The 18237-nt window shown below is 35.3% G+C and overlaps 1 protein-coding gene across 1 annotated transcript in view; it reads left to right on the top strand.

Annotated features, from left to right (window-relative positions):
• The window catches only part of L(1)g0289 (lethal (1) G0289), a 42834-nt gene extending 24824 nt beyond the window's left edge, over positions 1–18010 (top strand). Inside the window, exons 8-14 of the mRNA XM_070302182.1 lie at positions 10487–10938; positions 12155–12547; positions 12676–12868; positions 13344–13553; positions 14133–14528; positions 15687–15823; positions 16078–18010. Coding sequence (XP_070158283.1) covers positions 10487–10938; positions 12155–12547; positions 12676–12868; positions 13344–13553; positions 14133–14528; positions 15687–15823; positions 16078–16146 — 1850 coding nt within the window. The 3' untranslated portion in view covers positions 16147–18010. The remainder of the gene's footprint in view (positions 1–10486; positions 10939–12154; positions 12548–12675; positions 12869–13343; positions 13554–14132; positions 14529–15686; positions 15824–16077) is intronic.
• The last annotated feature ends 227 nt before the right edge of the window (positions 18011–18237 follow it).

Raw genomic sequence — 18237 nt, 5'->3', positions numbered from 1 at the left:
GACGTAATAGAAACAGCATAGTGCCCGTTATATGGATAGTAATTATGTATTCCGGATATGTTTGTTTGTTTGTATGGAATCAATTATATATATATATATATATATATATATATATATATATATATATATACAGGGTGTCCCATTTTAATCTCCTCAGGCAAATATCTCAAAAACCAAGCCCGGAAGAGAAAAATGTTTCAGACAAAAGTTGTTTGGTTTCGAGGGGGCCATAAGATGGTACCATTGGTTTGACCTTGGAAAATCATTTGAAAGTCATGTGAAGGTCAACTTTAAAATCTTAAATAGAAACCCCCATTTTTTATTTAGTATTCTTGTAGCTGACATCGAGAGCTTTCCAAAACACTATAATAAAGTATTTTTCCATTAAGTACTTTTTGAGTTATTTTATATTTCAATCTGACATATTTTGATATAAAAAATAAAATATTTCGTAAAATATTCAGTTTTCGATAATGTTACCGTAATACTTTTACGTACAGAATAATAAGACAAATTAATTAGTGCCAAAAAAAACAAATAATTGTTTAAAAAAATACATTGTAAATAATTTTCTTAAAAACAATTTTTTTTTATACTAATTGATTTGTCTCATTATTATGTACATAGAAGTATTACTGTAAGATTATCAAAAACTAAATATTTTACGAGATATTTAATTTTTTATATCAAAATATGTCAGATTAAAATATAAAATAACTCAAAAAGTACTTAATAAAAAAATACTTTATTATAGTGTTTTGCAAAGCTCTCGATGTCAGCTACAAGAATACTAAATAAAAAATGGAGGTTTCCATTTAAGATTTTAAAGTTGACCTTCACATGACCTTCAAATGATTTTCCAAGGTCAAATCATTGTCACCATCTTATGGCCCCCTCGAAACCAAACAACTTTTGTCTGAAACATTTTTCTCCTCCGGGCTTGGTTTTTGAGATATTTGCCTGAGGAGATTAGAATGGGACACCCTGTATATGTATATTTTTAAAAGGAGTAGAGGTGAATAAAAAAAATTTTACGGTAAGACAAAATAAATGTGTAATTAAATATAAATATAGATTAAAATTATCTAAATTGGCATTGTATCTAATTTGATACAAAGTGATTAGAATAATTAAAAGCCAATTTATTTTCATCGTCTCTTAATTTTATATATATATATAAGATCAAATTCAAGTATAAACAGTAGTATAATCATTTTAATTTCACGAAAGTATTGTACAAAGTGTCTCGATTTGAAAATTGAACGTCGTAATTTGTTATCTCGTTATCTCTGTCGAGAAAGAGTTCCCTCCAAATCAGTCAAAGTCATTAAACAGGAGAATATGGGACATTCTTATGAGCTAGACGACGACTGTATTTAGAATCTGCGACGTGACTTAAAATAACCCGTGCATTTTCTCGCGTTGCAAATCGCCGATGCCAGAACGGGTTCTGGACGAGGGCTATTTTTATGGGGGGGGGGGGGAGGGGTTTCGCCTATGATACGGAGGACAATCGTTGAGTCACGTTTTAAAAACTGGTTTCTTTGCCTGCGTCTCCTGCAGATCGTCAGAGTATTCGATTGCGGAATAAGTTGCAAACTTTTAATCGCGAATAACTTTTAGAGAATCTTTACATATATTCCTTTATGCTGGAATTTTTCGCAACTCGATATATTTGATGACAGAAATGAATTTTTTTTTTTTTTTTTTTTTTCAACGAGAGATTTTATATATTCATTATACATAAATCAGAGTTTATAAATTAAAATATATTATTAATTGAAACTCGATTCGAAATATTGATTCTGATATTTCGTGTAATATAATTTGCGAAAATAAAAATAATAAATGTCTTGGAAAAATTTTTTAATCTTTTGTCATTCAATTTTTTCATGGCTTCACACACAGACATGGCTTTCTTTATCTTGTTATATTTAATTTATAGGATTGTCCTTCATTATTAATATATGATATTTTCTCGACATCGAGTTCCTCGATTCAAACGAAAAAAACTTGAATATATCAAATTATAATATTGTGATATAATAATATATATTATAAAAAAATATTGATTAATAACACAAATTTTTCACAATAATAATTATAGTTCTACAAAAATAACCGTCTTTATATGTACATATTATTATTGTTTGTCAGTAAAAATATAGCATGTATAATAGATATTTGATAAAAATACGACAAAAATATAATTCGCGATAAAGTTATTCTCGTGATGAATATATAAATGCCTTCGTAGGGCGGATGTTTTCTACTTGAAAGCGACGTCTGCAAGTTGAACGTCTTGTTTGAGTTCTCAATCGAGTCGTTGATACGTCTCGTCTTCTGCGTGTTAACACTGTCTCCGTGATCATCATAATGTATGCACGCTCGCTCATATTTGGCATTGACGAAAGTAAATGGCATAAGATGACGCATTCGGCGAGCGACCGATACACTTCGTTCTATTTTTGTACCATTCTTTTTACTTTTGTCCCCACCCCTCTTCTCTATCAAAATATTCAGGACACTGGATGTCGATTGTGATGTCTTATTAATTAAAATATACAATAATTAGCGACTTTATTACAATTAAAATCGTATCTCTGATTAAAAAAAAATAAAATAAAATAAAATAAATATATATTTCTGTCCTCCCGTCCATTTTTTAATAATTTTAGATCGAGTAGATCACAGATTATTTTTCATCTTCGTATCGATGGATATTCAAGAATTACGATGAGAAGAATAATTGCGACTACTATTTTCATGCTGTCTGACATTTGCTACGAAATTTTCAAATGTCACGGAGATTGTTCGAATATCTTTTAATTATTTTTTATTACCGATCTTATTTTTAAGATTATACGCAGAAACGGCGATCTTCTCGAAAATTCTTTCGAAAAGTTTTTGCACTTCCGTAGATTCAAGACTCTAAATTATTCGACCATCCGTCGCAATATGCGCCTACCTACTCTCCGGCAATAGTGTTTTCTCGAAGCCCTCTCAGCCACTTGCCACGTTATCGGCTATCAAGCGCTAAAGTCGACCCACGCCAACTCGTTTACTAAAGGGGAGAGAGAGAGAGAGAGAGAGAGAGATAGAGAGAGGCAATAAAAGAAAGAGTCGGGTTATCTCGAGCGAGCACCCACAAACGCGCGTACCTGGTGCCACGAGACATTTGCATACCCGGTCTCTTGCGTTCTTTTCATCCGACTTTTCATCGCGAGAGTGGTCACCTTATCTAGGACAACGGCAAGCACTTTTCTCGGTCTGAATCGCGCCGTTCATTATTTCGGAATTTCTATTTAATTTTTTTCAAAGTCGCTATAGTGAAATATAGTAATTGAATAAATTTGATTAAATGTCGCTTAAAAAGTCATCAGAATTTTCCATCATTACTGTCGTATTCAACCATTATACTGCCATATTTTAGATATATAATATAAGAATATATATTATATAAGATTAGATATAGAATTACTAGAATAATTTCTGGTTCAGAATTTTTAGACTTTCTAGAATTCTAGAATTTTCGGTTCATAATTTCTAGAAATATTTAGAATAATTTATAATTATATATATATATAATTTAATATTTTTAAAAATTAAATAAAAATCCAATTATTAATTTCTTGAAAATTTCGTTTCAAGATATTATGCTCTTTTTTAACAATGATGTGATTCGAGTTTACAATAATAAAGTTTCTATAGTATAAAGATAAATCACGAATATCTGTAATCTCTACTTTATCGGATTAGGGAAGAGTACACAATAGGGGAGATAACGAGGATAAACGCTACGCGAGCTTACGTGCTATACGTTTTTTGTAGACAAAACGTCATAGCTATAATTGGAGCTATTAGCATACTAGATCATTAAGAACTTTTGCGAGACACTTTAATCTTGGTCTTTTCTATTTTCTTGTTAGCGAACGAGTTTTACGCGAATCATAATTGATATAATTTATCTTGGTTTACGGAAACGAGTTTGCGTTCATTATTTGCAAGAATTGTCATTAATCGTTGTTACAGCCATATCGCGTGCTTTATCTTTCTTGAGATATTGATATAAGATATGATATCAAGCATACAGTTTGATGTCAAATATTAATTTTAAACACTCTAGCAAGATTTTCGATAAAATATAAAAAATGAGATTGAATATATAATATATAGAGATCGCGCGACAATGAAATTTTATTATTATATTTTATTATAAATTTTATCTATTATCTCACATTCCTGATATCATTAAGATATTTTCATACCGGAAGAGCGTGACCAGAAAGATTGGGAAACGATTCGTCTGTTTGCGCGCTCACATTTTTCTCGATATCTGACATTTGAACCGCGCTTCTTTTTTTGCAATAAATTAAAAGATGACGCAAACGTCCGATGGAGTCATCGGTTGAAATGCCATTTTATTACGGATTTGAAAACACACTTCGTCATCATCGATGACTCGAATATCTCAAGAGATATTTTGATTTTTCCTTTTTCCATTCATCTTCTTTCTTTCCTCAATCGTGAAAAACATTCATTCGAAACCGAAATAACATTCTCAAAATGTAGGTGAATCTGATAGCAGCGAGGGTCGTAACATTGACATTGACCGTCAAGTGCCGTTTCCGTCTTGATATCGCGGTGGTAATAAATACAATATAACAGAAAGGAAACGGAAAAACGTATAATGGAATTAATGAGCGCACCCTATTATCAAATTACACGGAAAACCTTTCGCGCGAATCCAATTACGGTCGGCTAACAAAGTGTGTCGCGGAAAAATTATCAATGCATACAAAGGTAAACATTTGAATGACATCACAACGTCAAGCAATATGATTACGTGGGAATTTTCAATTATTCATATATATGTTTGTGCGAAAATTGAAGGAGAATTTTAGACAGAAAATTCTTTAACGTAAAAGAAAAAATTTGTCTACATAATTATCCAAAATTTCTTTCTCTTCTCTTATACATTGGATTGATTCCTTGAGATAATTAACGATTCGTATTGGGTTAAGTAAAAAGTCATTGCTTATTTTTGCAACAGATGGCATTAGTTCAGTTTTGGTAGTACTAGATTCATTCACACATTTGTTTGTCATATATCGTTTAACAGCTGACGGTTTAAGCTTCATTCTAAAAAAAAAAATTGAGCGGTTTGATTGAGTTTTGGAGATTTTACAACAAGTTGAAGATGGAAGACCAAACTGTGCATTTTCGCCATATTTTACTGTTTTACTTCCGTAAAGGGAAGAACGCGCGTCAAGCTTGTGACAAATTGCATAAAGTTTACGGTGACGATGCTCTACAAGAACGTCAGTGCCAAAACTGGTTCAAGAAATTCCGCGCTGGTGATTTTGATCTCAAAAATGCTCTTCGGTCAGGAAGGTCCACCGAGCTTGATGACGACAAAATAAAGGCATTGATCAAGTCAAACCCACGTTACACGACACGAGAGATTGCAGAAACATTGAAGATCAGTCAAAAAAGTGTTCACGTCCACCTAAAGAAGCTGGGATACGTAAGCAAGCTCGATATTTGGATTCCTCATGAACTCAAAGAAGTTCATTTGACGGCGCGTATAAACATCTGCGATATGCTCATGAAACGTGAAGAAAACGATCCTTTTTTGAAACGAATGATAACTGGTGATGAGAAGTGGATTGTTTACAACAATGTGGAACGCAAACGGTCTTGGTCCCGACGGGATGATTCGCCAACGACTCAACGACTTCAAAAGCAGAACTTCATCAGAGGAAGGTTATGCGCTCAGTGTGGTGGGATTGAAAGGGTGTGGTGTTTTTTGAGCTCCTACCAAGGAACCGAACAATCAATTCGGATGTGTACTGTCGGCAATTGGACAGTTTGAACGAATCTGCCATCCAGAAACGTCCGGAGCTCGTCAATCGTAAAGGAGTTGTGTTCCATCACGACAACGCGAGACCACACACATCTTTGGCGACCCGTCAAAAATTATTGGAGCTTGGATGGGATGTGTTGCCCCACCCAGCATACTTGCCTAACCTTGCGCCGTCAGACTTCCACTTGTTTCGCTCTCTTAAAAACTCCTTGTGTGGAATAACGTTAAATTCAGATGAGGCGGTAAATCAGCACCTTGTTCAGTTTTTCGCCAATAAAGACAGGTCCTTCTACGAACGGGGAATTATGAAGCTCACCGAAAGATGGCAAAAGATCATCGAACAAAACGGAAAATATATCATTGATTGATCTTTGTTCTTTATATAAATAAATAACTTTGAAAAACATACAAAAAATAAGCAATGACTTTTTACTCAACCCAATAGATATCGGATAATTTATTCGCGATCCCCTCAAAGTCGATCCATCGTCGCGAACGAACTCAAGGACTTGTCGTCGATCGCGCGTGCACAATGGCTGAATCTCCTTAAAAAGATTTAGAACGAGGACACATTGGGCATGCGCGTGCATGCCCGATAAAGTGCGAACGGCCTCTTCGGAGAAGGGCGCTATATTTATCATACACGCGTCTGCTTTCAATCTAATTGAAGAAGCCAAATTTCATATTCAACGATTTCGTTTGATCTGCAATTCATTGAAAATTTCGTCAAGCAATCTTGCTTGAAAGAAAGTAATCGCTCTCGTAGTTAATGACAGCTATTTTTCAGACTATTAACCCATCGTAAATCGTGAATTTTCCACGCTTGCGTAGAAATTCCCGTTTATTTTCCGTACGTAAAGATTGATGCCAAGCATAAATTCTTCCAATAAAATTCATTTTTTTTTAAATTTAATATCTCTTTAATTAACTCTTTATTTCTCATTTCGCGTCTTTCACACAGGATAACATAAAGTAATAAACGTCAATTTATATACACGAATGGTAGATATTTTTTTCTTTTCCTCATTTATTGAGAATGCCACGCTAATTGATGCTACAAGGTTACGCGGTAAAATACCACGGTTATTTTCCATTTCGCGAAACGGAATGTGACAGAGAAATGTTCCTTCGAAAGATTCGAAATCGGGACAATATAATGATACGCGTATGAAAATACGAAGTTATTTTTATATTGGAGAATTGGAGTAATCAGGTTAATGGTAGCAGAGATATAAATATACGATCGATAAAAATAATCGTCATCATTTTAATCGCGTCACCATTGGCTGTTATCGCCAAAAAATGTTGGCTGTTTAATCTTGTCTCAAATTAATAATAAAAAAAAAGTTTTCGATTAAATTATTTATGCCTAGATTTTCTCTCCATATTAATTAACATTGAACAAATATTAAAATGGTCCAAGTTTTTTTTACGGTAATCTCATTTAAGCTTTGCATTTTGTCATTGCTAGAGAGAGAGAGAGAGAGAGAGAGAGGATTTTTTTCGAAAAGCGTATAATTTATCCTTAGCCATGCTTATTTGTGGCGTAAAAACGGCGATGTCGGAGCATCTTTTTACTCACGCCGTCTAAATATATCACGTGTAGATGCGGAGGCGTCGGGACGCCAACGCGTTCTTCGCATCGTTCCTGGCTAACCGGCTTGCGTTTCGATCAACAGCGTATAACGTCGCAACTTTAAAACACGCGGATCCATCGGATGTATAAATGTCAATTTTATCGTGCGGATATTGATTAGCGCGTAGACACGTGAGACACGTTAATATCCCGACTTCAAATGATCGAACGTGCGCCTTATCGCAATAATTTAATTTTTATTTCATTATTTTCAAAAAGTGACAAGTAGCAAAAAATTTTTGTTCTCGGATCGATTTATAAGGATTTCTTCTTCAGTTGTACCGTTCATTTTTAAAATATCACACGATTTGATTACGTTGTGACAGTAACATATGATTACTGATGGTATTATTGTAATTTTAACATTTACAATTTTACCTTATGTTATCGGTGTCGAAAACACACCAATTCGCGTGATTCGCGAAATTTGACATTGGAACAAGTCAAATATTTCGGGTGCATGTCGCAATAGTTTCTCTCTCTTTCTTCCTCATCTCTTTTAAGCATATTTTACAATTTCTTCGCAACAATTTCTTCTGCGATCTTCCAGTATACAACATTAAAGTAATAACTGTGAGAGGCACAGCTGTTCTGTGCGCACGTCAACTTCGTTCTGCTTCTATTCAATTCAATTTACTCGGGAATATTTTATATATACTTTGTTTTATTGTATATATCATATTTATATTATCAGCAGCGTGAAATATTAAATCCAAATCGGCCGCGAGAGTTTCGCGTAATCATAAAATCACAATCCAGTTACGTAGCTGAGATAATGATTATACAATTGGGACGATTATTTCGAAATAGCAATTGTTGCGATTGCAGTCACGATTACTCGATTAAATCCGATGCGAAGTTTTGCGCGAAAACAAGATTAAGACGCACAATCTAAATATATATTTTTTCGAGTAAAACTTAGTTATTAGCAAATTTAGAGACGCGTATAATCATCGAAAGGACATAAATTTCCCGGTTGATCGCGATTGATTCCGATTTGTGCGTTACGTTGCGACGTCAAGCTTACGCGTTCGCTTCGATATGTCAATTTATTGCTCTATCCGGCCGATCGTGCAATCTGACTTACCGTTTCTTGCCACCGTCGGTTCTAAATATATATATTATCCTTTTATATCGCGGAATTAATTACCAAAATTTATTAACAAATTATATATATATACTGAGTGATCCATTTTAGTCCATCCAGTCGAATATCTTGAAAACCAAGCCCGGAAGAGAAAAATGTTTCAAACAAAAGTTATGTGGTTTCAAGGGGGTCATAAGATGATGACAATGATTTGACCTTGGAAAATCATTTGAAAGTCATGTGAAGGTCAACTTAAAAATCTTAAATGGAAACCCCCATTTTTTATTCAGTATCCTTGTAGCTGACATCGAGTGCTTTCCAAAACGCTATAATAAAGTATTTTTTCATTAAGTACTTTTTGAGTTATTTTATATTTTAATCTGACATCTTTTGATATAAAAAATTAAATATCTCATAAAATATTCAGTTTTCGATAATCTTATCGTAATACTTTTACGTACAGAATAATGAGACAAATTAATTAGTGCCAAAAAAAAATAATTGTTTAAAAAAATACATTGTAAATAATTTTCTTAAAAACATTTTTTTTTTTTATACTAATTGATTTGTCTCATTATTCTGTACATAGAAGTATTACGGTAAGATTATCGAAAACTAAATATTTTACGAAATATTTAATTTTTTATATCAAAATATGTCAGATTAAAATATAAAATAATTCAAAAAGTACTTAATAAAAAAATAGTTTATTACAGTGTTTTGGAAAGCTCTCGAGGCAAGCTACAAGAATATTAAATAAAAAATGGGGGTTTCCATTTAAGATTCTAAAGTTGACCTTCACGTGACCTTCAAATGACTCTTCAAGGTCAAACCAATGGTACCGTCTTATGGCCCCCTCGAAACCAAACAACTTTTGTCTGAAAAATTGTTCTCTTCCGGGCTTGGTTTTCGAGATATTCGACTGGATGGATTAAAATGGGCCACCCAGTATATATATATATATATATATATATATATATATATATTCATTTTTAATCATTTAAATAGATTTTTCGTATGTAGTCGTTATTTTTAAATTAATTACCATAATGCTAATCTGTCAAAATTAAAAATCAATACATCGTTTTATATTAAACTGTGCCGATAAATTATGACTAGGAGATACATATAGAGTATATTAATTTCTTTAAACATAAGATATACTGTCAACGAATCTAATATGGATCATCGATTGCGAAAATTTTTTCTCCCGTATTATTTTTACCGTCAAACTGTCCATTATCCTCGTTATCGCAGTTATCGCGAGCGTAGAAATTGAGGTTAAATCCGCGCTTCATCCGTACTGATTTCGAACACCATTGACAGGCTTGACGTAGACGTATCGATTAAATGGACACTCGATCCCCTCGAAGAGAATCACACCGGCAAGCTGAGACAATGCACGCACGTCATGCAGTTATCGATGTGTGCACAGATTGACTCGAGTTATTATTCAATAATCAGTCGCGTAGAATCATAATTGCAACGCGAGCTCAGGGACGAATAGAGATGAGTTTTTTCGCGCGGATATCGCACGTACCTTTCCATAAGATCGATTGAAACAAATAATAATAATAATAACCCAAAAAAAAAACCGCGCATTAAGATTGATTAACAATAATTTATCAATCAGTTTTTTTCCGGATGTTTCTTCAAAAAAATTAATCACTCACTTCAGTGAATGTTGAAATACAACAAGGAGGACTCCGAAATTTTTTTCTTTGTAATATATCGACAAATAATCCTTAAGGCATTTCTTTGCAGAATCTGAATGAAATTCCTCGATATCGTCATTTTTATTTCAATCTCTCTCCAGCTCCCATACGATATTATTCGGAATTAAAAAATATTTCAAGATCTGGAAATCACGATAAGAACCATCTTCTTTTTACTCTAGATGATTCTTATTATAATTACGTTGGATGGAAGAGCAAGCGTAGTTTATCGCCGTTCCATTATGATACTTGGAAATTCATATTGATCGGCGATAAGAATGTGCCGGGAGGAAGAATACGCCGGATGACGCCCGAATTAGTGGTGACGAACGAGCAGAAGGACGAGCCGTCCAAGAATCAACCACCGCCACAGCCGCAACAACAGCAGCAGCAGCAGCAGCCATCGCAGCTGGAGACGATGAACACGAACAATACACGACCGACATATGACGTAAAGTATATCTCGGGCTACTCGACCAGTGAAGCCACTGTCCAATTCAGGACCACTGAGGCGACTTCCACTCCGATCATTCCAGTCCAATCGGTCAAGGATGCCGAAGACGTCAAGATCACTTCCGCCAACTTCACCGACCCCAAGAAGAAGGTGACGCAATCGGTGAAAGTCGATGATACGGTAAGTGCAATGATGAATTGTTTTGTCGATAAATAGCTACCCAGTCAGCCAGGTCTGTTCTAACAGATATTGCCAAGTGCTTGCTACAAATTATTGTCAGCAAAAAGGCTACAAATTTGGTACAAGAGTTGTTATTACCGATTAAGCTGGCAGATTGCCGGCAAGAATCAAGCAAAGCTTGCTAACATAACTACACAGCAAATTGGCGGCAGAAACCGAGCAAAGCTTGCTGACATGATTGACATCAGATTGTCGGCAAAAACTGAGCAGGATCTAGAGTGCGCAATCTGATGGCAAATTGGCAGCAAAAACCGAACAAAATCTGCAGCTTATTACAAAGTATTATAAAATAGTTCAGTCGCTTATCGCTATGCGGCGCGTTATTCATTATCTATACCCGTATTCAAATTCTTGTCACGAGTGTATATAAAGCCTACAAAATGCTAATAATATTATAATATATATATTTCTATCAGTTCAATTTTTGACACAATTCTTATACAGGAAATTCAGATATTGAATTGATTTTTTGCAAATCGGACAGATAATTGTTCGATTTTCACTTATTCAAACAATTTCTGTCCAAAAAGATCTTCAATTTTATAAATTAAGTTATTTGAATTTACCTATATGTTTTAACATATTAATATATGATTTTATATAATGTCTAATTATCTAATGGTCATTTTATGACCAAAACTTATCATCATTTTGTTACTTAGGGTTAAGGCTTTAAATCTATTTAAATATATACTTTTATATGAATGGCCAAAAACTGCAGAATTTGTTCGGTTTTTGCTGACAATCTGCTATCAGATTGTCTTGCGCAGATCTTGCTCGATTTTTGCCATCAATTTGACGTCAAATCATGTCAAGCTTTGCTCGGTTTTTGCCGTCAATTTGCTGTCAGGTTATGTCAACAAGCTTTGTCACCAAAACACAAGCTTAATGCGGACACAGATGGCACTGGATTTGTTACCAAGTTTTGAGCGAATTTGATGCCAATTTGGCAACAATTTGTTATCAAATTGCTTACTGGGTAGAGAGTTATTTCGAAAATTAAATGATCTCGATTCACACAACAAAATCGCTCTTAAAGTTTATGAAACCAAAAGAGAAAGAAATGCGTTTGTTAGTTATATGGCTTCTAGTAAAAAAAAGTCTGGGTAAAATTGAAATGATCCGTGACCCCTCTCTCCCTTTTGATCGTTCGCAGACGACGTTAAACGACTGGACGAATCGCACGTTGTCGATGCGCAATATCACCACCGTCCCCAAGGATCTGCCGTCAGTGGACAGTAGCAACAAGAGCAACAATCAAACGAAGGAGACGGAATTGGCGAAAGACGCGAACGCGGCGACGAGCGGCACCGAGGACGCCGAGAAGTCCGATGACATCGGCGACATCTCCATCAGCAAATTCTCCGACGTGACCAACACCACGCTCACGCAGAACAACATCACCAAGACGGTCTACGACGCGCATCAGTATTACAACAGTACTTTTATCGTTGACGCCGAGATATGCAAGAAATATTGGGTCGACATGGATAATCATCCGGATCTCAGGGTTAATAATTTACTCAGCAAGAGCCATCGACGCGCCGCGGTGAGAGATTATTTCTTAATAAAGTAATTGTTATTTATACGAGAAATCAGCCAAAATATATAAAAAAACGAAATCGATTCTTCCAAGGATAAATCTACTATAGATAAATTTCACGCGATTCGTTGCAGACCGTCAAGCTGAAGTTCGATTTCCCTTTCTATGGGTACAACGTCCGTAACATTACCATCGCCACCGGCGGTTTTCTGTACACCGGCGACTACGTGCATAGCTGGTTAGCAGCCACCCAGTATATCGCACCGCTCATGGCGAATTTCGATACCCGTCTGTCGAACGAGAGCTGCGTCAAGTACGCTGACAACGGTGAGTCATCGGATTCTCCGACAAGCAGCATCCGAAGGACGTCCGTTTTTACATTTTTCTCTTCAGTCAATTCAGTCAATCGCTATCGATCAAAGCCAATGGCTATAATCCATTCGCTTTCGCGCGTTTTCTCTTTTCTCAATAGTTTAATATATTACATTAGCTCGCGTTTTTTTCAAAAATTGCAGAAATCTTGTTATAAAAAACGAGTGACTCCGCAATTCGCACGCTTCTCGAAATATTTATGTCCATTCTTATCTAACAAACGATTTATCTCGCTGTTCTTTCGTTTTAACAAGTCGAAAAAAAATTCATCGAATTCTAATCGTAAGCCGATTTTCTCGTTCTGCCTCACCGAGCCGATAGTTTCGCAATTATGCGCTAAGCGACTGGTAGCAAAGAAACGGCGCAAAACGCTCGCGAGAGATCCGCAGCGACGAGGTATTATATTTTCTTTTGAATTCACACGCAACAGGTACAGCGTTTACGGTCGAATGGGAGAAGGTGATACTGCAGGACCACGCAAAGGCCGGCCCGTTTACTTTCCAGGTGACCTTGCATCAGAACGGCGATATCGTGTTCGTCTATTCGGTGATACCGTTGGTGATCGAGGACATCTTGGACGCGCTGCATCCCGTCAAGGTCGGCCTCAGCGACGCCTACATCATGGACCGAACCGTGTTCTGTGAGTATTGTTTTTCTACCGTTTATAGACGGATGTTCATACAATATAACGACGTCACGACGTTTATTTACGCGCGTAATAACATTTGCATCATTGCTATTAAACATGGAACGTAGAAAGATTTCCATGCACAGATAGATTAGCGGCAGAAAAAGAAAAAGAGAGATGAATGATAATTATAGCTAATTTATCATCGAATCTTCTAGAAACAATTAAAAATTTTTGATGTAACTTACATCTGTCTATAATTATAAATCTATCTATGGAATAAAACATGCTACAATGTAAATAAAGTCACAAAATATGATGTAAACCGGAGTTATCACTCGGAAAATATGCACCATCCGGTATAAATATCTGCGGATATTGATATTTCAAATTTAATTCGAGCTTTTATACATTTGAAAAATTCATATAATATAAATTCTCTAAATAAGATATAGAGACACATCCATACAAATTCTTTATATACATATAATATGTTTTTTTATATTCGGAGCATCTAGTTTTATTTTTACCTAAAGAGACCTAAAGATATCTAAAATTACACAGCCCAATAATTCGAATCTTGCTTTGCAGTTGTGCGCCGGAAGACCATCTACGAGTATCACCGCATCAACTTTAACCGGCAGGACATAAAGAGCTGCACGGTCATCTACCTAAAAGCTTTGCCCACGTGCCTCAACTTCGACAACTGCTGGGACTGTCTGACGAAGGTGCCAGAATTCGATTGCAAGTGGTGCTCGGAGCTGAAAAAATGTAGCACCGGCACATCCCGACAGCGACAGGAGTGGTTACTCAAGGGCTGCGACGCGCATAATATCATGGAGGCGAACAGCTGTCCGGCACAGATCACGACCTACAGGGGCGACGTGTACGATCACGACGGTCACGTGCATCCCGAGAAGTCGATCACCGCCAACGAGATGAGCGCCAAGCAGGAAAGACCCGGTACCAGTCCCTTAGAGAGTACCAGTAAGCCATTACTCGTTTAACGCTGGTCGCGATTTGTCCATCAGTTTGACAAAATAGTGCGACACCATTAATTTTCGCGATCTTTTAACTCGGCAGATTCAACAGTGTTATTCGATCATTAATCGTAGATGAAATAATCGATGTATATATTGGATGATTGCATAAGTTCGTGCCCGATTTTCATAGATGGCATTAAGTTACTGCATGGCGGAGTTCTATTGTTTTCGTGTGGTAATTGTTGCTTACACCGAATAGATGACGTTGTCTTATGTCAATTTAGCGTCGGACATTGTTCAGATAAGTCCATTTGTGCATAAGAGAAATCATTAAAAATGGAGAACGAAAGGTGCATTTGCGGCATGTAATGCTATATGAATTTCGGAAAGGCGTGAGTGTTGGGATTGCACAAAAAAATATTCAAAGCGTTTATTTGGACCGCGCTCCTGCTCTCCGAACAGTCAAAAAGTGGTTTGGCAGATTTCGAAATGGTGATTTCAACATGGAGGATCAACCCCGCTCTGGACGGCCTTCTGGCATTGATGATGACATTGTGCATGCCTTAGTGGAAAGAAACGCAAGGATTACAACTGAGGATATTGCTGAGAGGCTGAACATCGATAATTCAACCGCTTTTCGTCATTTAAAAAAGCTTGGATACATTTCCAAGCTTGATACGTGGCTGCCGCATCTCCTGACTGAAAGGAATAAGCTGCAGGAAAACTGCAGGAGTCGCAATGGGAAATTCTGCAGCACCCGCCATATTCTACAGATATTGCGCCTTCAGATTTTTATCTGTTCCGGTCTTTGCAGAATAGTTTAAATGACAAGAATCTCAATTCCGAGGAAGCTGTCGAAAACCACCTTACAAACTTTTTTCAAGAAAAACCAAGTTCCTTCTTCAAAAATGGAATCGACAAGCTTATAGATCGTTGGAAAACCATTGTAGAAAAGAATGGAGACTATATAATTGATTAATAAAAGTGTTATCTCTAAAATATAATCTATTGAAGTTTATATTTAAATCGGGCAACTTATGCAATCACCCAATATTTGTTCTAATATATATATATATACATATATATATATATAATTATAATGCTAATTGGATTTATTATAATTTAAATTAATTAAAATGGTTTGTTTCCGTTTACTTTTCAGCTCCGAACAATATGAATATGGGCGTTTCGGGAGTAATCGGCATTCTCACCATCGTCGCTTTAGTGGCGGGTCTCGCGGCTTGGGGTGCGTACGCTTATCGCAACCCTCACAGCGCATCGGGACAGATGCTGATTAGGGTAAGAAGAATATAAATTACATTATTATAAATACATGATAGTGTTACGCAAGTGATCTTTTCGATCTTTCACATGGTTATTGTGTGTTTCTTCATTATTAATCGATTGCTTGCATTGATCTTGATTACGGATACAATGAAACATTGATTACTTATTCGCTGTCTATCGATTCTATCAAGGATTGAATATTATTTCTTGTTATTATTAATTATTTCTCGCTTGATGATTGATTTTATTTATCATGGAACTTTCAGTATCGTCCAAGCCAATGGAGCTGGCGAAGAGGAGAAGCCCGTTACACGGCCGCGACCATTCATATGTGATGAGGGGTGTCGACGGAGATCAAGTCACAGTCAATTGCAAAACTGTCGGACCAAACTTCCTATTAACTGTACAGCGTACCGAGTCTGCGCAATAAATATAAAATATCTACTCGCGACGACGCGCTGAGTTTTTGTCAGATTTTCCACTCAATCGCATAAATACGCATAAATCATTTCCATTTCATTTACGACGTTACATTGCGATACGTCGACGCGGAATCGATTCGAGACAAGAAAATGTCTATCTTATCCCCCCTCTTCTCTGGAAATATTTGACTTACATATAAGAGAATCGTGATATATTTTTTTACTTATTTTATAAATATATGAAAATATATCATACGGCGATCGAGAATAATTAAAATTAATTAAGGAAAAAGTTATTTTGCCGAAAAAATCTGACGTTTATGAAATATTTTACTTATCGTTAGACGAGTTTGCGAAGCTCGAATGATTCAATGTGACATAAATTCACGCGAATCGATATCCGAGCGATCGTATCAGATGGAGGTGTTTTCATGATACAATACATTGTGAAAATTGTGACGTTTTTTAAAAACTATCGATGACCCAAGCTGCAGAGATAGAGGCCGGTGTCGAGGGGAAACCGTTTACGACGGTTTCCCCACAACGTTATACGAAGATGGTCGTATAATATCGAGGCACGGATTGACTTCTGAGATCGTTTGCCCATCGAGCATTTATGTAATTCTTAGCAGCACGCGATACACCTTGTTATTGTTCAAGAATTCGTTTTCCTTTTTTTTTATCCTTAGACAAATTGCAATATAATTGTTTCGTATACGTAACGTTCGCATGACGAAGAGAGAAACGTATGAAAAAAAGTAAGAAAAATAAAAAGAAAAAAAAATTTCAAAGATTTCGAACGTTTCGATCTAGCATGCTGAAACTACAGTTTGATGAGCTCCTCGAATAGTCGACAAAAAAAAAAAAAAAAAAAAAAAAAAAAAAAAAAAAAAAAAACGATATTGTTTAGAATTTAAATTGATCGAAAATTCGTCCTAAAATTACTTGCATCATTTTCGCTACACATTCCAAAGTATATTTATAATTTCGAAAGCAGACTACACGGAATCATGTACAAACTGTAATTTCATCGTCGCAATTTATATTACATACACAATTATACTCGTATAAATATATATATATATATATATATAAATAATTATGTATTACATATATAATTCTTTATATATGTATATAAAAATATATTTTACGAAGAGATGATTTTTTGAAAGAGATGACATACAAGTGCACTTTATAATACGCGTGAAATGATAAATAAAGAAAATTAAAAGATAAAGAAACTGAATAGCACACGAAATATAAAGATTTTATATAGCATCTAAAATATTATTATAGATCACGAGTGTATATAGTAGTTCTACGAAGCAATATAATTTTTATCTAATTTTAAGTGTATAATTCACACTGTCAAAGGGTGCCTTCTTCGTAAAAATTTTCGTTCGATATATCGTGTATAATAATAAATAAGCAACGAAGAGAGAATCTGAGAAGGGAAAATCTCATTGTAAATCGCGACAAGAGAAACAGTTGCTGATCACGTGTCCAGATTCCCAAAAGATTCGTCTCGGTTTTGATTGTGAAATTTGAGGGAAACGCAATTGTAAAAAGTTTGTATTCCGTTAAATAAAATAGTCGATCTATATCGACTTATTGTCGGAGGTTGAGGCTTGCGTTGATCAATGCGTTTCATTGTAACGACGAACGGATGACGAACTGGAGTGAATTATTGTCAAATTATTGTGAACGGCTTTTCTTACATTATTGTGTACGATTTAACTCATAGTTTGTGATAATAAATATTATAATTATTATAGTACGTACGATGTATTTTTATTTCGCAACAACACCTTCCCGAAAAAGAATATCACGTGATATGAAATAGGCGATGTAAGAATAAGATAAAATAAATATTTATTTGACGAAAACGATAAATCTATATAATGTATTTAGAAATATTCAATTTCTTGCAGAAATAAAAAAATATATTTTACGATGTGATTTGCTTCAGAAAATTACAATATATTGCAAATATTTCCAGCTGAT

The sequence above is a fragment of the Polyergus mexicanus genome, unplaced genomic scaffold (assembly GCF_030449975.1).
Source record: "Polyergus mexicanus isolate NDT 795.1 unplaced genomic scaffold, iyPolMexi1.0 SCAF_9, whole genome shotgun sequence".
Lineage (NCBI taxonomy): Eukaryota > Metazoa > Arthropoda > Insecta > Hymenoptera > Formicidae > Polyergus > Polyergus mexicanus.
This window is presented reverse-complemented; position numbering and strand designations above follow the sequence as displayed.